The 27,780-nt window shown below is 40.5% G+C and overlaps 5 protein-coding genes across 7 annotated transcripts in view; 3 read left to right on the top strand and 2 right to left on the bottom strand.

Annotated features, from left to right (window-relative positions):
- The window catches only part of LOC111196314 (zona pellucida sperm-binding protein 3-like), an 81,254-nt gene extending 80,296 nt beyond the window's left edge, over nucleotides 1–958 (bottom strand). Inside the window, exons 1-3 of one of the 2 annotated variants that reach the window (XM_022685514.2) lie at nucleotides 457–958; nucleotides 230–360; nucleotides 46–149 (exon numbers count right to left, since the gene is read on the bottom strand). In XM_022685514.2, coding sequence (XP_022541235.2) covers nucleotides 46–149; nucleotides 230–360; nucleotides 457–933 — 712 coding nt within the window. In that variant the 5' untranslated portion in view covers nucleotides 934–958. The remainder of the gene's footprint in view (nucleotides 1–45; nucleotides 150–229; nucleotides 361–456) is intronic. The other variant, XM_049475817.1, reaches the window with a different exon arrangement.
- Nucleotides 959–8,301: 7,343 nt separating this feature from the next.
- LOC111196315 (zona pellucida sperm-binding protein 3-like) lies at nucleotides 8,302–10,163 on the top strand. The gene is made up of 8 exons (XM_022685515.2): nucleotides 8,302–8,795; nucleotides 8,873–9,003; nucleotides 9,082–9,185; nucleotides 9,257–9,434; nucleotides 9,541–9,658; nucleotides 9,730–9,818; nucleotides 9,891–9,982; nucleotides 10,055–10,163. Exons 1-8 carry the CDS (start codon nucleotides 8,331–8,333, stop codon nucleotides 10,120–10,122), a joined length of 1,245 nt encoding a protein of 414 aa, XP_022541236.2. The 5' UTR covers nucleotides 8,302–8,330; the 3' UTR covers nucleotides 10,123–10,163.
- A 1,722-nt stretch (nucleotides 10,164–11,885) lies between these two features.
- Nucleotides 11,886–13,766, bottom strand: LOC103023344 (zona pellucida sperm-binding protein 4). Its single transcript, XM_007240975.3, has 8 exons — nucleotides 13,442–13,766; nucleotides 13,169–13,356; nucleotides 12,987–13,084; nucleotides 12,753–12,910; nucleotides 12,472–12,664; nucleotides 12,253–12,400; nucleotides 12,099–12,174; nucleotides 11,886–12,016 (listed from the first exon to the last, which is right to left on the bottom strand). The coding sequence occupies exons 1-8, from the start codon at nucleotides 13,734–13,736 to the stop codon at nucleotides 11,934–11,936; spliced, it is 1,239 nt and encodes a 412-aa protein (XP_007241037.3). The 5' UTR covers nucleotides 13,737–13,766; the 3' UTR covers nucleotides 11,886–11,933.
- Nucleotides 13,767–15,033: 1,267 nt separating this feature from the next.
- LOC103022737 (gastrula zinc finger protein XlCGF17.1-like) lies at nucleotides 15,034–18,562 on the top strand. 2 transcript variants are annotated; one of them, XM_015603593.3, is made up of 2 exons: nucleotides 15,034–15,122; nucleotides 16,628–18,562. In XM_015603593.3, exons 1-2 carry the CDS (start codon nucleotides 15,118–15,120, stop codon nucleotides 17,709–17,711), a joined length of 1,089 nt encoding a protein of 362 aa, XP_015459079.2. In that variant the 5' UTR covers nucleotides 15,034–15,117; the 3' UTR covers nucleotides 17,712–18,562. The 2 variants fall into 2 exon arrangements, with proteins under 2 accessions (XP_015459079.2, XP_007241035.2); XM_007240973.4 differs by having other exon boundaries at nucleotides 15,043–15,122; nucleotides 16,680–18,562.
- A 1,076-nt stretch (nucleotides 18,563–19,638) lies between these two features.
- LOC103023043 (zinc finger protein 501) lies at nucleotides 19,639–26,933 on the top strand. The gene is made up of 3 exons (XM_049475815.1): nucleotides 19,639–20,645; nucleotides 22,987–23,518; nucleotides 24,731–26,933. Exons 1-3 carry the CDS (start codon nucleotides 20,639–20,641, stop codon nucleotides 25,575–25,577), a joined length of 1,386 nt encoding a protein of 461 aa, XP_049331772.1. The 5' UTR covers nucleotides 19,639–20,638; the 3' UTR covers nucleotides 25,578–26,933.
- Nucleotides 26,934–27,780: the final 847 nt, after the last annotated feature.

Genomic DNA, 27,780 nt, shown 5'->3' with positions numbered 1-27,780 from the left:
GAGACAGTTTAACCCTTACACTACCTGCAGTGCTTTAATACAAACCCATCATGAGCCTGAGAGAGAAGACCAGACGTTCCTCAGCAGTCACAGTAGCGGCATAAGGGATCCAAGCAGGCAGGAGGGCATTGCTGCTCACATTAAACTTCCTGTGAACAAGCCAAACAGTCTCAATACAGACTCCTGTTTCTGGTTGCAGCATCTACACCAAACACAGACTGCTCCTTACCGTGGATAGTGACACTGAATGCCCACCACAGTGCTCTTCGTCCTGACTACTGGAGATCCAACAGATGATGGGGTTGAGGTTTTTGGGACGTAGATAATGTTGAAGGAATATACCAATTCATCTTCAGTCATCTGCAGAAAAAAAAGCAAAAATTAAACCAAATATTACACCCAAGCCAACAAAGGGTTCCAGACCCAGAGCAGCCATTCCCACACCTTCAAACTCACCATTGACACACCATTACACAGCTGCAGTTCAGACTGAAAAAGGTAAACCTGAGCAGCAGAATCTTCTCCTGTTGCTGCACAGCCTCCAAGTGTGATCTCTGCTGGGCTTATTAGTTCTCCAGTTCCTAAGAAGTCCTTCTTTACCTGCACGTACACGTTGTTCTCGCTACACTGAACAGCTACACTAGTAGCACGAACAGGCTGTGGTGGTTCAAAATGCACTGCTGGCTGCTGAGGCTGCACTGGAGCTTGGGGATAATGCCACGTCAGCTTTTTCACTGGACCCAGCATTTGTTTGAGTTGAACACTCAGAGGAGTTTGAGGAGAATTGGAGATTCCTCCTAAACCAGGAACATTTAGCAAAGTTGGCTGTTTTGGCTGAGCTGGAGCACCAACTGGATTACCAGACTGCGCATTACACACTCCCAACACAAGAACCAGCAAAACCCCAACCCCACACTGTTTTAGAGCCATCATAGAAATTCTGTGAAATACTGAGGACTGTTTCTGCTGTTACCTGGAACTGCTTTTATGTAGAAACAGACAAAGGTGACTCCGCCCCCATTGGAGTGCTCTTAACACGCCTCTGGACCTGCTGTTTGTGTGACACAGGTGACACCAATCAAGTTCAATGTGATCCGCTGTAGGCGGTTCATTGGTCGTACTGTGGAAAATGTTGTCCATACTAAAATTGCCCACAACAGTTAGATATAAAAATATCTGTGCCATTTATACAGTTATGTCCAGAAATATACTTCATTTAGGTTCTGCACGCCACCACACTGGATTTGAAATGAAAAGACAGATTTAATTGAAATGTAGACTTTCAGGTTTAATTCAAGAGGTTGAACAAAAATATCCTAGAAAGCGTTTTGGAATTACAGCCATTTTCCTACAAAGGGACAAAAAGTAATGGGATAAATGATCTCAAAATCTATTTCTTGGGGTCGATGAGGTAATCCCTTATTAGTCCATCATCAGTTAAACAGGTAAAAGGCCTTTAGTGGATTCCATGTGTGGCATTTGCATCTGGAAACTGTTGCTGTGAACCCACCACACTCAGCCAAAGGACTTCTCAATGGAAGTGAAACAGACCACCATTAATCTAAAAAGCAGAAGAAGTCCATCAGAATTATAGTGGAAAAATTAGCAGTGGCCAACTCAACAGTTTGGTACATTCTCAGGAATTAAATATGCATTTGTGAACTCTGGAAAAAAAAACCTAGACATCCTAGTCGGGTATTATCACAGAATCCTTCAAAATTCATTGAGAGCGCATTTTCCGTGACCATTAGATAGATCCCTGAGAGGATATTCGAGACATCCAGCAGCAGGTATAATACACAAAGTTACAAATTGAATACACAAAGTTACAAAATAAAATATAAAGATAAAGATACATAATAAATACAATAAAATAAAAAATAGAATGTACAATGTAAAAATAGAGACTTTAGTGTGTGTGTGTAATGTAGAATGGAGGTAGTGCAGTTGAACAATATACAGTGAACACCAGTTGATGTGCATAAAGTGAGGATAAATTCACAGTTATATAATGATTTAAATTCAGCAGTGCAAAAGATAAGTAAACAGTAGATGAATGAACTAGTGAATGAACTACTAGTGCAAAATAGGGTAGAACTATAAAAACAGTGTTATAGGCATCAGCAAGTCTGAGAGTGTCTCCATAGCTGAGGGTGTGTCCATGGTGTGACCAGAGTTGCCAGAGTGAAAAAGTGTCACAGAGCCTTTAGTTTGCTGTGCTGAGATGAGTTGAAAAGTCTTATGGCCTGAGGGACAAAAGACTTTCGGAGTCTGTCCTGTCTGTGGAGCAGGACTGGGACACCAGTCTGCCGCTGACTGAGCTCCTCTGCCTGGTGATGGTGCTGTGCAGAGGGTGGTGAACATTGTCCATGATGTTCACCAGCTTGCTGAACACCTCCTGAAGTCTATGCACATCTCCTTGGTTTTGGAGATGTTCAGCTGCAGATGGTTCATCTTGCACCACACCACAAATTCCTCAACCAGGTTTCTGTGCTTACTCTCATCACCATTACGCACACACCCCACAACTGCAGTGTCGTCAGAGAACTTCTGCATGTGGCATGACTCTGAGTGATATTTGAAGTCTAATGTATACAGTGTGAACAGTACTGGAGAGAGAACAGTCCCCTGTGGTGCTCCTGTGCTGCTGATCACTGTATCAGAGGAGCAGTCCCTGATCCTGACATGTTGTGGTTTTTAAGGTAGTCAGTGATCCAGGTGACCAGATGCATATCCACCTCCATCTTCATCAGCATGTCTCTCAGCAGTAGGGACTGGATGGTTTTGAAGGCACTGGAGAAGTCAAAGAACATGACCCTCACAGCACCTTCCCCCTTGTCCAGATGAAAGTGAGCTCTGTGCAGGAGATAGAGGATGGCATCTTCCACTCCCACCTTTTCACGGTACGCAAACTGCAGTGGGTCCTCAGCATGGTGGACCTGAGGTCTGAGGTGGTCCAGCAGCAGTCGTTCCATGGTCTTCATCACGTGAGATGTCAAAGTGACCGGCCTGTATTCATTCAGCTCCTTCGGGTGTGCCTTCTTAGGAACTGGAACGAGGCAGGTTGTCTTCCATGTGGCAGGAACCCTCCCTAGACGCAGACTCAGGTTAAACACATGTTGGAGGGGCTCACCCAGTTGAATAGCACATGCCTTGAGCATTCTGGGGGACACTCTGTCTGGGCCAGCAGCCTTCCTGAGGTGAAGTCTCCTCAGCTGTCTCCTGACTTGGTCTGCAGTAAAGGTTGGTGGACTGGTGGAGCTGATTTGTCTGCCAGCTGATAGTGTTGATGGTGGTGATGATGAAGATGGAGGAAGTGAGGATAATGGTGGTGATGAAGATGGAGGAGATGGTGGTGGTGATGATGAATATGGAGGTGAGGGTAATGGTGGTGATGAAGATGGTGGAGTTGGAGTTGAAGGTGATGGAGATAGTGATGATGGTGGAGATGGAGATGATGGTGGAGTTGAAGGTGATGTTGGGGCAGATGGAGATGATGGTGATGCTGCAGGAGGGTAGGAGGAGAGGTCAGCAGGAGCAGGACAGTCAAACCTGTTGTAAAAATTGTTAAGCTGGTTTGCTCTGTCCACACCCCGATCTACTGGGTTGCCGTTGTTGTTCTTGCACCCAGTGATGGTTTTCATTGCATCCCAGACCTCCTTCATGTTGTTATCTTGCAGCTTTCTTTTCACCTTTTTCCTGTAAGACTCCTTGGCCTCTTTAAGACGTACCTTGAGTTCCCCCTGTACGCACTTCAGCTCTACCAGGTTTCCATCTTTGAACGCCCTCTTCTCTTGGTTGAGGGGGTCCTTGACGGTGCTGGTAATCCAGGGTTTGTTGTTTGGAAAGCACCGTACAGTCTTTGTGGGAACAGCAACAGCAACAGAAATTAGTAGTCTGTAACACAGTGAGTCACCCCCTCAATGTCCTCTCCATGTGGGTGCAGTGGGACGCTCCAGTCAGTGGTGTCATAGCAATCCCTGAGGGCTTCCTCTGCTTCAGGAGACCAGACTCTGAATGAGCGTGTGGTAGTGGGCTGCCTCGGTACCAGTGGTTTGTACTGAGGCTGTAGGAAGACCCCCACCTTTCCGCTTCCCGCATAGCGCCTGGTCCCTGTGCGTCCTCACTGTAGAGAAGCTGGGTAGCTCCACGTTAGCATCCGGTGTGTCGTGGGTGAGCCAGGTCTCGGTGAAACACAGCACGCTACAATCCCTGTAGAGCTTCTGATTCTTCATCAGACAGGCTATAGCTCGTTGGTTTTGTTGGTCAGTGAGTTTACATTCCCCATAACCACCGATGGAACTGAGGGTTTGTACCTCCAGCACTTCTCCGTCCTCTTAGCCGTTAGCTTAGACTTTAGCTTAGCTCCGGCCCTGCAGCCGCGGTATTTCCTTCTCAGTTCCCCGGTATTGTGTGGACAATGCCCCCACATCCCGCGGGTCGAAGGGCCAGCAGTTCTTCACGGGAATAAACCCAATATTCCTCGCTGCCCTGCATGTTTACGATAGAAAGATCCTTAGGATATAAATAAGATGCACACTAGATGTGTGTAGTAGCACAGAGACAATAAATAAACGTGAGAAAACTTGAAAAAACACACAAAGGAGACGGAGCTACTGGAACAGACAGCCACTCCCATCAGCGCCGGAAACTCAAAATTATGTTTTTTTGGTCCATGATGATGACTGGCTAATAAGCCGTTGTAGATTTCCAAGAGCATGAGAGGATAAGAAACCAAGCTGAGTGCGTGAGTGGTGGCTTGTTGGTAACTCATTTAAAGGATTTAAATGAAAGCATTTATTATCCATCTTAGATCTTAGAATAATACAATTTAAAACATGGGTAATTAAACGCTACGCGTATATAATAATATTAATAATAATAATAATAATAATAATAATAATAATAATAATAATAATAATAAAAATAATATTTTTTTATTATTATAAAAAATTATTAACGAACGAACTGCATTTTCGTTTCGGGCGTACGCCTTTTTTGTACTTATGTATTGTGTTTTTATCATTTGGCGACACGTAGTGGCGATGCATTGAAATTACAACTAATAAGATATCCTTCATGCACACATTGTAGTTAAGCATTATTGGGTAACATAAAGTAAATTAATCAGACAATTTCATTGGCTTACAGAAATAATCGTTCAACGTGTTTCCACTTAGCCTAGATTATATAAACATGCGATGGAGTTGTTGGAGATGGCAGCGTTGGCATTATTAAAAAGAACATTGCTAATGGCCAAATTCATTGAGAGCTCATTTACCGTCAATATTATTAGTCTAGATGGAAACAGGGGTCCACGAGCACATAGTGGATTTTTTTTCACCACCTGTTTTTTCTTAACCTAAGAAGTGTCTATTTTAAGATTCTGACAGGTAACAGGATGAAATAATGTCCCATGACATTTATTTTTAACCCTTTAATGCATCTATGCTAATTCAGAACCGGAAAAGAATAATGAAGAAGATGGCCTAGCTCCTTGAGTTAAAAACCTATACAAAGACAAATTAGCACACTTTTCCATACAATTCTGGGTCAAGGAATTTAACGGAATGGTTATTGACTTAATTCTGGGACAAAAAATGCAAAAATTTAATTTGGCTGTATGTTTTCACATTATACTAAAACCCTGTGCACCGGATAAAAACATCATGAACGACTGTTTCTGTAAGCCAATGAAATTGTCTGATTAATTTACTTTATTTTACCCAATAATGCTAGTACTCATGTACTAAGACTTGCGTGGACTTAATGTTTCGTACGCTCAGATCTGAAAAGTTCCGTACGCACAAAAAAATCCGTATTTATCAAACCGTGCGTAGGCAGAATCCCACTTACATTCTCTTAGTACATCACAATCAACTTGAAATCAAGCGCAAGTGCACGAAAACACCTGCCACGACTCCTCCCTCAATTACGCAGAGTATAATGTTAGAATAATAATATTGATAATAATAATAATAAATAATCATTATAATTATTAATATTATATACACATAGCATCTAATTACCAATGTTTTAAATTGTATTATTCTAAGATGGATAATAAATGCTTTCATTTAAATGATTTAAATGAGTTGCTTACCAAGAAGCCACCTGTCACACACTCAGCTTGTTTTCTTATCCTCTTATGCTCTTGGAAATCTAAAACGGCTTATAAGCCAGTCATCATCATGGGCCAAAAAAACATAATGATCACGGAAAATGCGCTCTCAATGAATTTGGCCATTAGCAATATTTTCCAATAATGCCAACGCTGCATCTCCAACAACTCCAGCGCAAACCTTTATTCATGTTTATATAATCTAGGCTAAGTGGAAACACGTTGAATTATTATTTCTGTAAGCCAATGAAATTGTTTGATTAATTCACTTTATGTTACCTAGGAATGCTTACAATGTGTGCATAAAGGATATCTTATTAGTTGTAATTTCAATGCATCTCCTCTAAGTGTCACCAAATGACAAAAACACAATACATACGTACAAAAAAAGGCGTACACCCGAAACGAAAGTGCCATGGGGAACGCACTTTCTCCCGTTCCAGTCAAATTTATTACATCTGACCGTGAGCGTGAGATATGGCGTACGCAATGTTTTTGTGCGTACGCACCTTTAGTACATGAGGCCCCATGTTTTGTAATTTTTTGTTTAAATATTATTATTTTTATTATTATTAAGATTTTACTGAAGCCGTGTTGAAATTATCTTTTGAAAACCTGGCAAAGCTGCATGAGCAGGGGTTTCGAAACTGCGACCTTCCGCTCATAGTGGCAGTGATTTAGACCACTGGACAATTCGGCTCCCTAGTGTTGTGTTCTTGTGCGTAGGAATTCACTACAACGTTGTACAGCTTAGCAGAATACTCTTTTACTGAACACAACTCTCAGCCGTACAGACACACACAGAGATGCCATGAACCTAGAGGTTCAAATTCTTAATAAAAAAAGGCCAGATTAGACTTCATCTAAGCCAGCCTATGTTTGGAAGTGTTCATTGTACACATACTGTATATAAAGATGGACGCCGCCAATGAAAATGAATAGAGCTGAATAACGTTTAAAAAAACGAACTCTGTGAGAATATAAAAATTTGACAATATAATCAGAGGTTACACTAGCTGCTGCATTTAAATAATGGAGGTAGAATTACAGTATATTAGAAAAAAACGTGATTGAATGTTGTCTGTTTTGCCATTGAAACCTATGGGGATGGGTGGGGTTACACAGCTTTCTGCAGCCGAACAGCAGGGGGCGCCCGACCTGTGGTGGCTTCACTTTTGAGAGACGATGCTCTGTCCAGCTATATACAGTCTATGATTGTACACATGAAATCAAAATCAACCTGTACCGGAAAGATGGGAAGACGATGGAGATATAGGGGTGTGACGAGACACTAATATCACGAGACGAGACGAGACACGATATTGGGTTCACGAGAAAGAGACGAGACGGGATTTTAAATTTTTTTTTTTAAGAAAACTTCAAAATTGAAAAATGGCTTGAAAACTAGAGTTTTATTTGATTAAATCATATAACGCAAACTTAACAGACTGGTTTCTCTCGTAAGAATAAAACTAACTAACCCTAGTGCAAACTACAACCAGTCATATTAAGACTATGGTTTGTGTTTTTTTCTCCTAAAATAACGTTTATTGTTTCCACTGGAGCCAAAATGCAGTCAGATATACAAATTAAAAAGGGGGTATGCAGCCTATGCGACGCATAGGGGCGCTGCACTAAAGGTAGTGCCAAATGAAAGCCCCAAATAATTTTTTTCTCATGAGAAACAGCCAATCAGCTTGCTGGTTTTGTGGAGCGCCGTGGGCTAGTAATGACAGAACTTATCTACGTTTGCATACACCACAAACAGTGCATGGTTGCACTCCTGCTGTGTTGCCAGATCCCGCCTAAAAAAGTCCACACTAAACTATTTTTCCCGCAAGACAGGTAAAAGCTTGACGAGAAATATTGTCACGTTTAAATCTCTCGCCCACGAGATCTCGTCACACCCCTAGTATTTGTGCAAAGATACTTGTCCACGTTATACAGAAGCCAAAAACTAAATCACAAATCACATCCATAACTGGCACAGATATTTAAATATCTTTTGTGGGCAGTTGAAGGTTGACCCACATTTTCCACAGTATAACCAATGAAACTTGATTGGTGCCACCTGTGTCACACAGAGAACAGGTCCAGAGGCGTGTTAAGAGCACTCCAGTGGGGGCGGAGTCACCTTTGTCTGTTTCTACATAAAAGCAGTTCCAGGTAACAGCAGAAACAGTCCTCAGTATTTCACAGAATTTCTAAGATGGCTCTAAAGCAGTGTGGGGTTGGGGTTTTGCTGGTTCTTGTGTTGGGAGTGTGTAATGCGCAGTTTGGTAATCCAGTTGGTGCTCCAGCTCAGCTAACTTTGCCCAAAGTTCCTGTCTCAGGAGGAATTTCAATTCCTCCTCAAACTCCTCTGAGTGTTCAACTCAAACAAATGCTGGGTCCAGTGAAAAAGCTGATGTGGCATTATCCCCAAGCTCCAGTGCAGCCTCAGCAGCCAGCAGTGCATTTTGAACCACCACAGCCTGTTCGTGCTACTAGTGTAGCTGTTCAGTGTAGCGAGAACAACGTGTACGTGCAGGTAAAGAAGGACTTCTTAGGAACTGGAGAACTAATAAGCCCAGCAGAGATCACACTTGGAGGCTGTGCAGCAACAGGAGAAGATTCTGCTGCTCAGGTTTACCTTTTTCAGTCTGAACTGCAGCTGTGTAATGGTGTGTCAATGGTGAGTTTGAGAATAGCTGATCTTGTTGGTCTGGTCTGCGAATGGAGCTAATGTAATTCTTTCCCATCTTTCTGCAGATGACTGAGGAAGAATTGGTATATTCCTTCAACATTATTTATGTCCCAAAATCCTCCACCCCATCATCTGCTGGATCTCCAGTAGTCAGGACGAAGAGCACTGTGGTGGGCATTGAGTGTCACTATCCACGGTAAGGAGCTGTCTGTTCAGTGTAGATGCTGCAACCAGAAGCAGGAGTCTGTATTGAGACTGTTTGGCTTGTTCACAGGAAGTTTAATGTGAGCAGCAATGCCCTCCTGCCTGCTTGGATCCCTTATGCCGCTACTGTGACTGCTGAGGAACGTCTGGTCTTCTCTCTCAGGCTCATGATGGGTTTGTATTAAAGCACTGCAGGTAGTGTAAGGGTTAAACTGTCTCTAATGGTGCTGCTTCTTTCTCTCCAGATGACTGGCAGTTTGAGAGACCCTCTAACCAGTACATCCTGGGAGACTTCATCAACATTGAAGCTGCTGTGATGCAGTACAACCATGTTCCTCTGAGGATCTTTGTGGATAGCTGTGTGGCCACTACTGTGCCAGACCTGAACACTACTCCCAGATATTCCTTTATAGAGAATCATGGGTAAGCATGCCTCTGCTAACTATCCATCTTCAGACTAGTTTGGAGTACAGCGTTCATCTGTCTGACTGTCCATCTTGGGCACTTGTCTAACTGTTCCTCCTTCTAGGTGTCTGGTAGACGCTAAGCTTACAGGCTCACAGTCTCGTTTCCTGCCCCGGGTTCAGTGGGACAAGCTGCAGTTCCAGCTGGAAGCCTTTGTGTTTGAGCAGCAGAGAAGTGGTTTGGTAAGGAGGACTGCAGTGTTCTGTATAGCCTGTACTGTTCCTGTGGGCTTATGGTGTTTGCTTCTCTGCAGATTTACCTTACCTGCTTCTTGAAGGCGGCTGCTGCTGCTTCTGCTCCCACTGATGCTGTTCACAAGGCCTGTTCCTTCAGTAATAATGGGTGAGTTTTGGTAATGAAGCTTCAGATTTTGTGCAGTTGATCAGGTTACTGACCAGGGTTTGACTGTTTCAGATGGACTTCTGTGGATGGAGATTCCAGAGTTTGTAGCTGTTGTGATACGAGCTGTGGCAGCAGGGATGTGGGACAGGTTCTGCCAGGTGCAGGTAAGTATAGCAAATTCCGTTTGTTAAACCAGAAATGTAACTGCTTTACTTACCCCCTGTTTCCTGTTTCAGCTCCACAGTGGCAAGGAAGTGTTTCCCTGGGTCCCATTAGGGTTAATGAGAAGGTGCCTTTCTGGTAATTGTAAGCTTTCCTGAAGGAAAATAAAGCTTTTTTGATAAATGACTGTGTTTTTGATTTATTTAGTTAGTCCACATCCTGTCTGGGTCAATCTGTGGATGTAGGTTCAATTTTGTTGTGTAGCCTTGAACTTGAATTGGGTAAAAATGGTGCAACGAGGCTTTATTTCTGAGAAGACATTGGTAAGAATTCTTCTCCTTATGGTCTTTCTGTAATACAACTTAACAACAGTCTTGTTAGACTGTACCATATGTGACTAAAGGGATACTGGAAAATCTGCCTAGGATGGGTCCTCAGTAGGACATTGCCATATTCACTGCAGCCTAGGCTGTGAGTAGCTTGGTTAATAGAGATTAAAAGCTGTGTGTGTAACAATTGTCTATTCACATTGTAAACAATTGTTTAAATCTGATTTTTTTGCTCAGATTTGATTTGGATATGTTGATGATGGTTAACATTAACAAGTGCTACTGTTGTGTGTAATTTGAGGTTGATTAGTTCGGTCATTGCTAGCCCACCGCGATCCTCAAAACCAGCAAGCTGATTGTTCTCCTGTGAAAAAATGTATTAGGGGCTTTCATTTGGTGCCCCCTTTAGTGCAGCGCCCCTCTGTGTTGCTTAGGCTGCATACCCACTTTTTAAGTTGTATATCTCGCTGCATTTTGGCTCCAGTGGAAACAAAGGGTATTTTAGGAAATTTAGGAGAAAATACACAAACCATAGTCTTAATATGACTGTTTTTTTGCATTTATTGTTTGCACTATATTTTTTATTTTTTTTTAAGTTTTATTCTTGAGAAATCAGTCTAAGTCTGCGTTATATGATTTTGTCAAACTAGTTTTCAAGCCGTTTTTTATTTTTGATTTCTTAAATGTATTTTTAAATCTCGTCTCTCGTGAACCCATTATCATCTCGTCTCGTGATGTCTCGTCACACCCCTAACAAATGCTGTGAAGATCAGTGGTAATGCCAGTTCCAATAGGTCTGGAAATGTTTATTAATATGCATTTCAAAGTGGTAAAGAAATTATATTTTTCCTAAGCAGATTCATCCACTGGCATTCCAGCTTTTAGTCATCCCTCGTCAAAATGTCTGCTAGACTAAATTAGAAAATTAAATCGAGGCATAAAGTTCAACATTCATCAAGATTATATTGTGTTAAGTATTATTTGGGTTTGTCCAATTTTAGAGTAAAAAAAAACTGCAAAAAATTGGACGCTTCAAAAGATTCAAGCTAACTTAAATTCAGAAATTATTAAAATATAAAACTTTAACTTGCTAAAACAATCACACATTCAGTAATCATGTGCTAAATACACATGCCAAATTAAAAGCTTCTACTCCAACCCTTTATATATATATATATATATATAAACTGCTAACAAATAATGGTTAAAAACCTTTAAAATTGAATCTGTAACCTTGGGCATACACATCCTTTTTTGGTGTTCTCATGTATAATTAGGGTTACTATGAGAAGTGGCTGAGTATTGGGGGACCTACCATGCATGTTAAACCACAGATTTTTTTTCCTCAGAAATAACTGGGCATAGTGACCACAGTAGTTTCATCACCCAGTTATCATTTTACCAATCTTTACTGGGTCTGTACACGTTACATATGTAAACTGCAAACCATGCTTTGATACCCTCACAAAGAAAGCCTTTTCTTCCAATCTCATGTTACTATATAGAATCAGTGGGCTTTTTAACAGTTGGTTCACCATCTGACTGGGTAATCATGCATATACTCAAACACCACAACTTTAAATCAAGCACCTTTATTTCAGATAAGACAACACAGGAGTGACATTCAAGCTTTAATAAAAAGGACTTCTTTACTGGATACCACCGGCTCTTTAGGAGCATATCGTTCTGCTGCTGAAACATCTCTTCCTGAAAGACAAGGAGAAAGAAATTAAAACCAGAACACAGACAAAATAAAGCCCCCCTAAAGAGAAATAAGAACTTGGCCTACTTTGTTTACCACAATTGTGTTTACAGGAGTTAGTTTTACTTGGGTGGCACACAGCTGTACTGCAGTGGATAAACACCTGAAGGAGACGAAAAGCATCTTAAACCAGTCTAATTTCACCTACACACACTTTGAAACAAACCAGGATGTACATTACCTTTTCCACCAGGGGAGCCGTAGAAGTGGGATCAACAAATGTGAACATCTTGAAGACAAACCGCTTGTAGTGGGAGGGATATGGAATTTCAGGTGAGCCATTCACTGGAATCAGGTTGGTCAGGTAGCGATCATCTTGGTATGGACACCTATAGAAAATAAAGCTGTAGGAAAGCTGACATCCACAAAACACAGTACATGTTCTGAAAGGAAGCCGTACCCATTCACTAGAAGGTCCCACTGTGGAAGGCTGTTTGAGTCAGGCATAGAGGTTGCCCAGCAGCGTTGTAAGGTGAGGACAACATTTGGATCAGATCGCTCCAAGAGTCGCACTTCCACATAGACAGGTTCCCTTAAGACCTTGGTGACTGGGTACTCTCCCTCAGAGTAGTAGGAGGTATAGGCTACCTGTTCTGTTGAGCAGCACAGAATCAGTTTTATAAGATAAAAACAGTTATATCACCACAGCATATGAGGAGTTCAATCAAGACCCATGCTTACCTTTCACACATCCCTTCGTAACACAATGACCATTAGCTAGTCTAAGCTCTACTCTCAGGGGACCAAGAACAGCAATAGGGATTGGAGGGGGAATGGTGTTGACCTCAACAAGCAGTGCCTCAACACTTGTTAAGGAATACCTACACTGGAAGGAAAGCCTAAAGCAAAAGAAATCACATTGATTAGAAAAGTTGGGGCCAGCATTTGCTAGACATTTGATGTTCATTCACCCACTCATAGTGAGAGTCTCTTGTAATTGCACCACGTGGTCCAACACCAACTTCATAGGAGGAGGACATTTTGTTCTCATAAACCAGGTGACCTCCCACATCCTGAAAAGTGAAAACACCTCCATTAACGACCAGAAATCACTACTTGGTTGTTCTACCTGAGGGAGAAAGATTTAAGGTACCCACCATCATTCTTGTCCCACAAGCAGTTACAGGAAATTGAAATATGGCAAAAGCTGCATTAGAGTCAGCTGCACCACAGACTCCATCACTTCCTTCCATAAAAGTGATGGAGTCTAGACTCAGCCTGGGCAGCGTTGAATCCTTGGCTACCACCAACACAAACTGTGCATCCTTGGTGCACTGGATGGTCACTACAAAACACAGGAGAAAGCATGGTTAGCTTAACAGCCTTTTAATAAACCTTACAGACAAACCAACAAAAAGCCCACTCCTTACCAGCCAAGCCATAGTAGCACTGCTGTCCATCAAAACAGCAATTGATTGTTTCACAGTTGTCACCAGTTATGCCAGGTTCACCACACTGAACTCTATCATATTCTGCTACTTGGCATCTCTGATAAGATCCAGATTGTGGTGCCCTTTGCTCAGGGAGGAAACCGTGAAGATCATACTGGTAAGGTGAAATATTTTGAACTTTATTATTATGGGTTCTTGGAAATGCAACAGCAGCAGCTGCCACGTTAAAGAAGCTCAAACTAAATGCTGTAAAGACAGCAACAAAAAGTGCCATGATTTCCACAGAACTCACGGCAACAAAAGGACTCTAGTAGCAGCCATCTATTTATTAAGTTCACTGTTTCCCCGCCCCTTCATTTGGCCTCAATGATCCTGCAGACCTTGACAATTAGCATCAACTCTGAAAAATGACTTTGTGTCTGAAACAGAAGAAATGTTGCTTACTATCTATTTAGAATGCAGTGCAATAAATAAAATGGAAAAACACCCTGACAAAGCTTAGGCAAAAATAAGGACAGCTCATTGTAGATATAAGTGAGCAGTTGTGATGTTATTAGCTCTAAGCATTTTAACCCAATAAAACAAAAGTTTAGCTTGCTTCACTTCAAATCAGACATGACTCAGGGTGCCTTATTTTTGTGGCCCGCGAGGTCTTTTAGAAATAGAATGAAAGTTGGCCCGCTGTTATGATGTGAAATTCAAAGTTTGAACGCTAGGCGTCAGAAACGGGCCAAAGAGTCTAAAAGCGGAGAGAGTGCGCATTTCTAGCGCAGAAAAATGGACCAAAGAGTGTAAAAGCGGAGAGGAAGCGCAGTTTTAGCGCAAAAAAAAGGTAAAAAGAATCTAAAAGCATTTCTAGCACAGAAAAAGGGTCAAAAGAGTCTAATAGCATTTCTAGCACAGAAAAACGGGTCAAAAAAACTGAGCCTAAAAGCGGAGAGAGTGCGCAGTTCTAGCGCAAAATATCGGGGCCAAAGGTTCTAAAAGCGGAGAGAGTGTGCATATCTAGCGCAGAAAAACAGGCCAAAGAGTCTAAAAACGGAGAGGGTGACGTTTTAGCGCAGGAAAAATGGGCCAAAGAGTCTAAAAGTTGCCGGAATTAAGGAGTTTAATATTAAGAGACATCATGAAATTACACATCAATTTGAAAAATCTTAGTATACACAACACTGTCAAAGATAGATAAAGATCAAGTAAAATGGTGTGTGAATAATAGTAATCAGGGAAAAAGTATTATTTAAAGTGGTATATGTAATTTTTTGTTTTATTACAGAGTCTGTGGCCCGTGACTTCAAATATATTTCTCCTAAAAAAGTTCGGACACCCCTGCTTTAGATCATATAGTAGAATATTTCAGTCTTCTTTTCTGTACATTACATTTTACTTTTTTTCAATCACTGGAGATAATTCAGGTCTGAAAGGGTTAAAGTTCTGTGTTTTTTACTGTACACTCAGTTGGTCAGTCGTGTCGTGGAGCAGGAGGCGGGGTGTGTCTGAATAGAGGTGGTATTAATAATAAAGCGTTTTGAATACTCTGCAGTTCGTGGTGGCGCTGTTTCTCTCAGAGCGGATCTGAAGCCGCAGTGAAGCGCAGAAGCAGAGGGTAGGAAAGCAAAAGCCACCGCTGTTGCTGAAGGAGAGAAACCGGAGCTGTTATGCTGTGAGTAAATGTTCAGCACCTTAGATTTTTATAGCTATATTCTGTTTTATTGACCTGTATTACTGCACATGCATATCATTGCTGTACAGTATTTATGCAGAATAAAACCACACACCTTCTGATTACTCTCATAGATCAAATCATCATCTTGCAGACGCTACACAGACAGACAGACAGACAGACTGATTGCAAGACACTGACTGTGTCCCAAATCCACACCACCCTAATTAATGATTAATAAACAGCGCATGAAAACAAACCATTTTTTAAATTTATGTTTTCATGTGTTCTTTTTTTATAATAATTCTATTTTTCATCCGTGGCTTTGAACAGCCTGGACCCATTTGAGTGTTATAAAAGTGCAAATGGCAGTTAATAATAATACTACTACTAATAATAATAATACTAATAATAATAGTTGTGAACATACAAGAAGTCTCTCTGAGTTGTATATGATGCTGCACATGAAACTATTCCTCAATCTCCACTATCTGCAGTAGCTAGTAAAAGAAAATATTCAGAAAAATGAGTCGATCAATTAAAGCATCGGGTCTACGTCAACCCGTGAGTTATTATTAATGGCCTCACCCACCTTTGCTCCTGACCGCCCACAGGCAGTGCAAAAGCCAGGCAGCGACACTGTCTTGTCAGACAGGAGCTAACAGCGCTAGGAACAGCATAGCAGGTCCGTTCCTGTGTTATTTGTGTAAATAGCACAACAGTGTTATATGCTTTGCCCAGTAATTCAGAGCTAAGGAACAAATGGTTCGAATTTGTCTATGAAACACCACCAACGATGTACAATTGAGATACGTACGTGTACGTTTTTAGACGAGGAATAAGAAGCTAACTTCAGCCTCATTTACAACTGTTGTTAAGTAACATATGACGTTGTAAAGACTGTGTAAAATGTCCTTATTTTAAAACGTTTCTAACTTTTGTCCATCTCACTGCCTCGTAGTGCCGTTAGCCAATCAGAGGCGATATGTTTGCATGTATGAATATTCATGAGCAAGAGCCAAAATCCCATCGTAGGTTAAGAACATATCAGTGGCAATGGGTGTGGTGGTCTGGAGCAGAGGCGTGTTCAGGTAAATTTCTGGCCTATTGCTATCTCTCACTGACTAAATACACTCTAAACAGATGGTAACAGTCAGATGTCCACTTGCCACTGTCTTGGCAATGCAAATGCGCCGCGGCCCAACACACGTACACCACCACTGGTTACACATACAAGGATACGCAGTAGAACACAAACCCAACTTTTATACCACCAAATAAACAGATTACTAAATAAAATAACATACCTTGTGCTCGCTTACCTTCACAGCGTGAACGAGCGTGAACGGTCGCTATGAGAGACACACAGACATATGCCCTAAATTTAGCTGCACAGTGCACCTTAGATTGCTAACATAGGGCCCTGAATATCACAAACCCTTTTGCTGAATTTTTACCTTAATTAAAAAATGTGTATGTATTTTTTTTGTATGTATCTTTACTAGACATTTGCCTTCTCTTGTTGTTCACTCAACTTTACTTCAACAAACACATCAGAAGATGCCACCAGAGGAACACGTCAGACTGCTGAAGCCTGAAGAGATTAAACATGAGATTGTGGAGGGCCCTTATTGCTGCTCGGAGTGTGGGAAGAGTTTCAGACAAGAGGGTCATCTTAAATCCCACCAGAGCACTCACACAGGTGGGCGGCTGTACCAGTGCTCAGAGTGTGAACAGAGTTTTACTGGTATAAACGCTCTCACAAAACACCGGCGCACTCACACAGGAGACACGGCGTATCTCTGCTCAGAGTGCGGGAAGAGCTTCAGTGACAATGGTGCTCTGAAGAAACACCAGATCATTCACACTGGAGAGAAGCCCTACTGCTGTTCAGACTGTGGGAGGGGTTTCACTCGATACAGCACTCTCCAACTCCACCAGCGCACACACACAGGCGAGAAGCCGTATCAGTGCTCAGAGTGTGATAAAAGCTTTCGCCAGCAGAGCAACCTCATAGTCCACCAACGTGTTCACACTGGGGAGAAACCGTATCACTGCTTAGAGTGTGGGAAGAGATTTTATCGGCTGGATGTTCTCCAGCAACACCAGCGCATCCATTCCGGAGAGAAACCGTTTCAGTGCTCAGAGTGCGGGAAGAGCTTCTGTCAGCAGAATTATCTCCAAGTTCACCAGCGCACTCACACAGGAGAGAAACTGTATCAGTGTTCACACTGTAAGAAGAGTTTCACTAGATACCGTAACCTCCAGGAACACCAGCGAACCCACACTGGAGAGAGGCCTTATTTCTGCTCAGAGTGCGGGAAGAGCTTTGCTCGAAGGACTACTCTCCAGGTTCATCAGCGCATTCACACCGGAGCAAAACCTTACCCGTGCTCAGAGTGTGGGAAAATCTTCAGATATTCTAAAAATCTAAAAGTACACAAGTGCATTAAGCAAGAAGATGCTTGTTCTGGAACTATGGTTTCCGAACCAGATGACAGTGAAGTAGAAGAGCATGATGTCGTTAGTAGGCCACACCACCTTGCCACTGAAAAGTTGGGGTTACAGAAACAGGAGCTGGACTATTAAACCATTTTTACAAAGGCTACATTCACACAATAAGACCAATTCTGATATTCATTTTTGCCTGTTCACAAGGGGTGTCCCGAGATCTCGTGCCACAAGATCTTGCAAAATTTATTTATTTATTTATTTATTTTTTCTGATTTTTCCCCATTTTCTCCCAATTTTGGATATCCAAAATGATATGTCCCACCCGTTTTGTGCGTCCCCATCACCAGTGACGCCCGTGACCCTCGGAGGATGCGGACGAGCACACGCCTCCTCCGACACGTGTGAAGTCAATCACCCTTTTTTTCGAGCTGCTGCAGATGAATCATTGCCTGAGCAGCTAGCGCGCTCAGAGGAAAGCAGAGCAGCTAGTTTCCTATACATCAGCTCACAGATGCCTCGTGCCGCCCAGCGCCCCTTTAAGTGTGATGGGGAGAGAGCGCCATCTACCCACCCCAGAGGGAGCAGAGCCAATTTTGCTCCCTCCAAGCACCGGCAGCTGATGGCAAAGCTGCATGAGCGGGGGTTCGAACCTGCGGCCTCCCGCTCATAGTGGCAGCGCTTTAGAACGCTGGACCACTCGCCGCCCCTAAGATCTTGCAAAATGAATTGCAAAAATGAATTGGAAAATTGAGATCATACAGAAGAGAAGGTGTTGGGTTTATGCTAAAACCAGCTGTAGTTCTTACATACTGCTCTGTATTTTAGTGCAATTGATACATCATACATAATTCATAATCAGAGCAAAAATTGATTGACATTTATTACAAGATGATTAAAAATGTAAAAATATATATAAACAAATTTAATGCCAGTTTTGCATTTTGTGAATTTCAGTCAAATAAAATATTTAATTGGTACATTTTTAACTTTGAAATAAAAAAAACGTATTTTTCTCCAAAACCCAATATCATGTCTCATCTCGTGAGATGAGTGTCTTGTCACAACCCTACTGTTCACATTATCTTTCTAATGTGACCCAAATCTGACATCTGTCTAAACGATTTGTGCTGTGTAACGCACACTTCACACTACTAATTTTATACCATTTTTACAGTTGCCATCTGTTTTTGGTAGATCACTGACAAAAAAACTCAGCTCAAAGGCAAATCATTCTGACATTACCCAGATTTTATACCATTGGGCTGGAAGGATAAAGTTTGGTACAGCTGCTCTAAAAATGTCTGGAAAAAGGCTTTAGTGAAACAACGATGTCCAAGTAATTCACAGTTTGAACTGGATATACAGGCTAACACTGAAGCAGCTTTTATCCGGTGATGATGGAATAAGCTAATCTTGGCTCTTGCAACTGGAGTGCAACCAGGGGTCATTGGGCGTTTCAGGTCTTTCAACATTAAACACGTTTGCCTTCCAGCCTTTTTTATCAGATGTCAGATTGTGTATAAGTAGCGCTTACAATCCATAATAAAAAACTAATTCAGACAGTATTCTTAATGCTTCATTTTGCCTCTTGCCTTGGGTATTTTTCTACTTTTTACATAATAAGTCTCTAAAAACTGAATGTACTACTTCTGTTTAACATACTTTTAAAGAAAATACTTGTTATAATTTTGATTATACTTCATGTCAACAAAAAAAGTAGAAAAACAATGTTCTCTCTTAATAAAACAATCAGTGCTTTAAGTTTCTGTTACTTAGACTGTTCAAGAGATATCATAATAAAAAATACAGCGCTGGAAAAAATTAAGATACCACTTCAGTTCCTAAATCATTTTCTCTGATTTTGCTATTTTAAAGTTTATGTTTAAGTAAAATGAACATTGTTGTTTTTATTCTAGAAACTACAGACAACATTTCTCCCAAAATCCAAATAGAAATATTATTCTTTAGAGCATTTATTTACAGAAAATGAGAATAACAAAAAAAAAAATAACAAAAAAGATGCAAAGAAAACAAGTTAATATTAATAACGTTTTAAGAGTTCAGAAATCAATATTTGGTTTCATCAGTTTTCATTCATCTTGGTCATGTTCTTCTCCACAAGTCTTACACTGTTTTTGGAGAACTTTATGCCACTCCTGGTGCAAAAATTCAAGCAGTTCAGGTTGGTTTGATGGCTTGTGATCATCCATCTTCCTCCTGATTATATTCCAGAGTTTTTTAATTGGGTAAAATCAAAGAAACGCATCATTTTAAGTGGTCTCTTTTTTCCAGAGCTATATGTATTATATGTATATGTATTGTTTGGATCAACAGAAAGAAAGTTACAGGAGGGTGTATTTTTAGACAACCCGTTATATTTGGCTTCATTAGTATTATGTGAAAGTGGCATATATGCAGCCCTGATGTAGCTAGATTTAAGAGGAGGTGTTTTGCCTGAAAGTTTATTTCTGTTGATCCAAAATGTAAAATGTTTTTAGAAACACATATGTAACACCAGTATGTATCCAGTATGTATTACATGCGCAAGTTTCATGTATGTAGCCCTAACGCAGCCAGATATAAAAGGGGGTGGATATTCTGGAAATGAGCTGTAACTGTGACTTTTAGCGCGTATCTTTAAGTACAGTTGGTGCTAGTTTCTGCACAACTGATGCTTCTCTGTATCAAGGAAAGAAGTTCTGCTGAGAGCCACTGACGCTACTGGAACATGACCGACGTCTCCACTGGCCAATCGGTGAGCTGCCTGTGTGAGGTATTGTCCAATCGTGAAGAGAGGGGGCGGGGTTTGTGTGAATGGAGGTTTAGGGTAGAGGAGCTCCGCTGGTTCCAGTGTGAAGCCGCTTCAGTCCGGGGAGGCGCTACTTCTCTGGTTTGGGTCTGCAGCTCCACAGCAGAGAAGAACCGGACCGGGACTGAGCTGGATCTTCTCTCTGTTGTAGGAGGAAGAAGAAGAAGGAGGAGGAGGAGGATCTGCTGTTTATATCACAGACTTTCACCCATTATCTCTCGCACTAAAGGATTTCTCCCAGACCTGACCGCAGATGAACGGTAATAACCCCGCTCTGTTTTAACGCTGTAACGCACTGTTTGGGAGTTTCATTGTCTTGTTAAATTGTGCTTTAAGGAATATTAATCAGTACATGCTGCATTGAAACGAATGGGGCAGATATGTAGCAATATAAAGATCTGGGACAGTTCTATCGAGTTGTGCTACCCATCGATATGTGCTACTTAGCAGCTCTGCGCATGCGCAAAACTCTTTTTTTTTTTGTTTTCATGTAGTTTTTCCTAGACGTGGGTAACCGAGGTTCAGAAAGTAAGCTGAGCCGCCCGGGCAGTTGGTACAAAGTCCTGGAAAAAAAAAAAAAAATCTTTATTACTGTTACTACATATTTACACCTACGTTATCATTCTACACTAGCGTTTATTTTCTCCGTTACAATTCTCACTTAATCTGAGTAACGTATTACAATATTCTAGTTTAAAAAGTATCAAACACACCTTTAGTTGCCAAGCAGAGGCGTGCAGACATAGACATCATTTTTGTTTTTATATTATTATTATTAAGTTTCTACTGAGGCTGGTTTGAAATGATCTTTTGAAAACCTGAGCTATTAAAAACGAGTGAAAACAGAATGCCCTGAAATCAGCTCGCAAACACCCGACCTCTCTCTTCCTCTATCACGTGACCCCGCGCGGTCGCGCGCAAGGCACACTAGATGCGCTGCAGCAGCAGTTCAGTTTAGCAAGTCTTCAGCACAGCACGCACGGCAACAGATCTCTTCTCCCCCGTGTCCCACCAGCCAGGTAACATACACATAAAAAAAGTACCCTTTTTCCCCCCTGAGCACTTGCCCCCCAAAATGTCTGTGCATCCCACTGTTGCCAAGCAACAGCCTCGAAACCTTCACCATATGGAGAATTTTTGTGAAGAGGAGTAGAGCCAAACAAAATCCCATGAGATGTGCACACACATTGTGACCCACTTAAAACATAGCACAAAAAGTAAAGATATTTGTGTTTGGTAGATGATTTCTTTGTTGGAACAATGCTTTTTGGCAATAAATATTATACTGTTGGAAAGCCTGTTAAGTTCTCCTTTAAATGGAACCATATTTATAAGAAACATGCATTTGTGGGATAAGCAGAGCTGAGTATGTGGGTTGTGCCTTTGAACAATTTGCCAAATCTTCTCTGCCATTGCCAAACATCTCCCTCACTAGAAAAACTTGTCATTTTTGGAGGCAGTCTCAGTGCAGAGATATATTGAGATGAAATTCAGTCTAGGACTAAACTCAAAAATGACAAAGCTTTACCTTGGTGCTTGCCAACAAGGGTTTCTCTACCAGGTACCAATTTCAAATACTTTTTTGCTTAATCAAATACTAATTAATTTATAACATTTATTTCATGTTTTTTTTTTTGTTTTATTGATATTCTGTCTCTCTCTCTTAAAATAAACATACTGTACATGCTATAGGCTGTTCATGTATTTTGGAACAGAACAAAATCAGCAGAGGATCAAATAATTATTTTTTCCCCACTGTATGTGCATTTGGACATTTGATTTTGGTCATGCTAAACATGGTAAACAAGTTTAATAATGAATATATTGCTAGTGATGTTGGTCAACCAGCTGGGTCATGATTGTCTTGCTATTCATGCGGGTTGACCAGCTTGATGAGGTTGAACATGCTTGTACCAATCAAATGCCATCATAACCAGCATAACCACCTTTATTCTGCAGGAATATCATTGCTACAATGCTGTATCCTCTTACAAGGGTAATTCTCTCTTTCACAGAAGTGTCTTATGTTTTTATGTTTTTGAACACTTCTAGAACAGGGTAGGTAATTAAGTGAATTGTGAACTTCAATGGAAAATGAAGTTTAACGGCATGAAGTGGTACAGACTAGTAGCTCTCAAGCCCAGAGGGGTGTTGAACCCAGTTGCAGAACAGTTGATCTCCAAGCAGGGAAATCCAAGAAGAAAGAAAAAAAAAAAATAAATAAACACACCGCTGCTCACGCAGTGTCGTCAGGGTCGCAGTCCAATACACTACCGCTGCCCCCGCTAGTGAATTGGGACACGGCCGGGAAAAAACACCCTTAGAAGGAGATAGGGAGCCCTAGAACAGGTGGGAAAAAAACAAGAACGTGCAAAAACTAAAGTCACGCTGAGCACGACAGATAGACAGGGGAGGAATGTAAACAAAAGCTTGACAGAGAGCTTTCATTATCGTTTCATGTTCCAGATGTTCCTATTGCCGACCCCTGTTCTAGAATATTATCACCAGTGGTTATAATTGTTTACTTATTTGTTAGAATTCATTTTTATCTTCAGTGGGTACACTTTTTTTATTTTTTTTATTCTTTTTCCTCTTCTTCAGATTACTTTGATCCTCCACAAACATATCAGGGGATGGCACCAGATGAACATGTCAGACTGTTGAATTCAGAAGAGATAAAACATGAGGATATAGCATACCCACATTATGATCCAGAAATTGGGACAAGTTCTGAACAAGAGATTGATCCAAAAACAGCCCAAATCTTCTACACTGGAGAGAAGCCATATCACTGCTCAGTGTGTGGAAAAAGTTTTACTCTGAAAGGCAGTTTAACGAAACATCTGCTTGTTCACACTGGAGAGAAGCCATATGTCTGTTTAGAGTGTGGAAAGACTTTTAGGCAGAGCGGAGCTCTCTCAGTACACCAGCGTATTCACACCGGAGAGAAACCCTTTCACTGTTCAGTGTGTGGGAGGAGCTTCAGACATTCGAAAACCCTCAAGATGCACAAGTGTCCCACTATGGAAAACGGTCCTTCTGTTGAGGTGGTTCTTGAGCCTGATTGCAGTAAAAATGCAGAACACCCCGCTCTGATCAGCAGTCCACATTTCTACACTTCTACATTCGTGAGGTAACCTACATTTGATAAAGTTTACTTTATAATGGGTATAATTTAATTTAATTAGACTTTAGTAATTATTGTTTTTATTCATGTTAATTGTCAGTAAGTAAGTATACATATCCCTTACTTACTTTTTCTCACAATAAAAAAGGGTTCATAAATGTTTTAATCAAAACATTGTTTAGCTATAAATTAGTGCTGGGCGGTATAGTGGTTCATACAGTATACCGGAGGGATATTTAGAAACCGTATGCGTTTTTTTCATACCGCATTAATACTGTAGTTTGAAGGATAATATTAATGAACACTGAACTGAATGTATTTGTTAACTGCAGAACAAAGGAATTGTGATAAACTGATGAACAGCTGCTTAAATACTGTAATGTCTCTACTGGCTTCAATAATAACACACTGTAAATTGATATTAAACTTGTGTTTTACTTGTGCAATAAAGCTTTTGACAAAATGTATCTTTTGAATACTTATATTTTGAATATTTTAGGTCAATTTATAGTGTTTATAGTATTTTTTTTTTGCTAGTTTTGTAAAGGAAGCCGTTTTAAAGTTGTTGGTGTATCTCTTTTTAAGGTCTATTTTTACATTCTTCAGCTGTTTTTCTGATAATGAAGTCTGATTTCTTTATACGTTGTGTAATTTTTTGGGACAAAGTAAACCCAATAGTAATCAAAGCCTTAATTTAAAGCCTTAATGTTTGATATTATATGTACTTCTAACAGTACATTAAGTCACAATTTATATTAAAGCTATGTCATGCAAAAAATATAAATAAATAATAATTTAAAATAAAAAACAAAAATGATATGCAGTGAAACTTGAATTTTGCAAAATACTGGGATATGCATTTTTGATCATACCGCCCAACACTACTATGAAAATAATCAGCTGCTAAAATAGTGTTGTATATAAATGTATATAAATATTTATTTCAGGAATTCAGCACATTTTCATTGACTTTGCTAAACAGTCAAATTGGGACACTAATGTATTCTTCTTGCTGCAAATATTTTGTACTGGTGAATTAGTCCTGACACCTATTGTAATATGCACACAACTGTATGATTGTGTCCAAGCCAAGGTTCTGCACTTAGCTGGATACCCTACATATTCTCTGTGTATAGTTGAGTCCTCAACTGATTCTGTAATAAGTTTGATGCATGTCATTGAGTTTTCTTATTCAAATGAGTTTTTTCTTCTCTACAGAAATCCTGCTTCTCCCAGTGTTGCCTCAGTATTGCCTGAAGCCAACGAACTGAATTCAGAAGATCCCAAACAACACACTCCTGTTGAAGAGATGCCGTATCAGTGCTCAGAGTGTGAAAATACTTTTTCTGACAAATGTAGTCTACAGTTACACCAGCGCTCTCACACCGGAGAGACGCCTTATAAATGTACAGAGTGTGGGAAGAACTTCAGTACGAGAAGTACTCTAAAAAAACACCTGCGCATTCACACTGGAGAGAAACCGTTTGTCTGCTCGGAGTGTGGAAAGTGTTTTCGTCAAAGTGGAATGCTCCTAGTCCACAAAAGCATTCACACTGGAGTGAAACCATATCAGTGCTCAGAGTGTGGGAAGTGTTTTAGAGTAAAAGACCATCTTAAATCACACCTGACTGTTCACACTGGAGAAAGGCCCTATGTGTGTTTATCCTGTGGAAAGAACTTCACTACAAACCGGTGCCTTCAGCTACACCAGCGCACTCACACCGGAGAGAACATGTATCACTGCTTAGTGTGTGGAAAGAGCTTTTCTCAGCAGAGTAATCTTAATGTGCATCAGCGCATTCACACCGGAGAGAAACCGTATCAGTGCTCAGAGTGTGGAAAGAGGTTTTTTGTACGAAGCCATTTTCACCAGCACCAGCGCATTCACACAGGAGAAAAGCCGTTTAGCTGCTCAGAGTGTGGGAAGAGTTTTTCATTTAGTAGTAATCTCCAACAACACCTGCTGGTTCACACAGGAGAGAGACCGTATCAGTGCTCAGAGTGTGGGAAGAGTTTTCGATACTTAAAGAATCTGAAGAATCACAGGTGTGTTAATAATTTATAGTGAACCCACACACACAAACAAACGCTAAAGTTTGACAAAGAACACCTAGACCTGGACATTTAAAACAATGAAGTTTGACCAAATTAATCCAAATTATTTGGCCATAGTCAAATAAAATGGTGTTTGGCTTTAACCAAACACAGCATTCAACAGGCCAAATCCGCTATGAATTCTTTATTGTATTAGAGGGAAGTTAAGGGAAGTGTGTGTCCAAAAACTGCAGCTGAAGCTGAAATGACCCAAAACATTCCAGTAACCAAATCAAAGAAATGGAAAGTTGTGGAATGGCCAAGTCAAAAGGATTTGAAACTTGTGATTGTTCTGCCTTGGTTAGACTTTTTCTCATTTGTCAGTTCATATTAAATGGTTTCTTGTTGTATTGTATTTACAGTAAATGCAGTCTGAAGTGGATACCGCTGTGGAAACTAATCATAAAGTAGCTAGCTAGACTAAACCAACATTCCAACAGCCAGTTTATCCTATTTCCAGCATAGCTAAACAGCTTTTACACACAACACACAAAAATCTAAGTGTTACAAACTAAGATCATAGTATTGGAGTATGAAAGGGGTCGGCAATAGATGTGGCCCGCAGGCATTAAACATCTGGCCAGTGAGGTTGTTTGAACTATAATGAACAATAATTATAGTTCTTGGGCTCCTGATCTTGTTTTTTCCCGGCTGCGTCCCAATTTACTAGCCAGGGCAGCGGTAGTGTATTGGGCCACGACCCTGGCGACACGGGTTCGATCCCACGTAAGGAACAGTGTGTTTATTTGTTTAATTATTTATTTATTTATTTATTCCTTTTTTTCTTGGGTTTACCTGCTTTGAATTGGGTTCAACAACCCTCTGGGCTGGAGATCTACTCGTCTGTAGCACTCCATTCCATTACACTTCATTTTCCGAAACAGAATTTTTTGTTTAAAAAATAAATATCTTAATTTTAATTAAAAAACTTAATTGCCGACTCCTGGAATAGCGTATACTTATTAGAAAAATGACTAGGGTAAGAGGCTCTGGTAAAGTGAACACATCAGGTGCGTGAAAGATGTTTGGGTGGATGTTTTTAAATTTAGCTCTTTCACCCACAGGCGCAGCTCCTCTACTTCAGAAGGTAGTGGATGTAAGTTATGTGGTATCCTGCAGCACTCCAACCTTTACGTTTTGTGTTTGTAACTCTGCTGTTTAATAAAATTCTCCTCTTATTCCACTTAATTGGACTTCCTCTACCTGAGCATCTTATGTTATGGAAAAATATGACTAGGAAAAGTCATGTAGCATCTATTAGTGCATAGGATGTTCTAACTTTTTCTTATCCATTTGTATTGTTGAATAAATTATCAAATTATTTATATTCTTTTTTTTTGCATAGGTGGTGCAATTACATTATCTAGCCAGATTCATTTATAAAATACGTTTGAAAGAAGATCACTTATTGATATGTCCATAGCACTTAATAAAGAATCTACAGTGGTGGAAATAATGATTTACTCCTCTGTGTTTTGATAGTTACAAAGACACAAACAGCTTTAGTTTAACAATATAACAAGAGACAATATAAAAAATCCAAAACAGGAAATAAATAAATTATATATTAATTTGTATTTGATTAAGTGAAATAAGTATTTGACATGTCTTGGAGCAAGTCACCAGATATGTGCACTTCTCAGGGGAGGTTTTGTCTCCACACCTCTTCATAGAAAATCTCCAAATCCCAAAGGGATTATGGATTCTGCTCAGCAACTCAAAATGTGCAATCCCTCCATAGATTTTCCATGGGATTAAGGTCTGGAGACAGTCTAGGCCACTCCAGGATCTTAAAGTGCTTTTCTTAAGACACTCCTTTGTTGCTTTGGTTGTATTGTTGGGTCATTGTCTTGCTACAATGAATAGAGAGGTTTGTATTATTTATCATAGGTACAACTCAAACATGAGAAAATCCAGAAGATCCCATTGTATGATTTTATCATCAATTATTGATTAAAATTTTGTTGCATGATACAAGTATTTAATACAATACAAAAAACTTAATATTTGGTACAGAAACCTTTATTTGCAATTACTGATTTCACACTTCCTGTATATTTTGGCCCACTCCTTCGTAGAGGAGAAAACATTGAGTTTCCTTTTCTCCTTCTAGCCCACCAACCGCCATTCACCTAGTTTCAACTTAGCGCATGTGTTTGCACAAGAATACTAAC

The sequence above is a fragment of the Astyanax mexicanus genome, chromosome 3, assembly GCF_023375975.1.
Source record: "Astyanax mexicanus isolate ESR-SI-001 chromosome 3, AstMex3_surface, whole genome shotgun sequence".
In the NCBI taxonomy this organism is placed as follows: domain Eukaryota; kingdom Metazoa; phylum Chordata; class Actinopteri; order Characiformes; family Acestrorhamphidae; genus Astyanax; species Astyanax mexicanus.
Note: the sequence above shows the minus strand (reverse complement) of the source record. Positions and strands in the feature narration are given on the sequence as shown.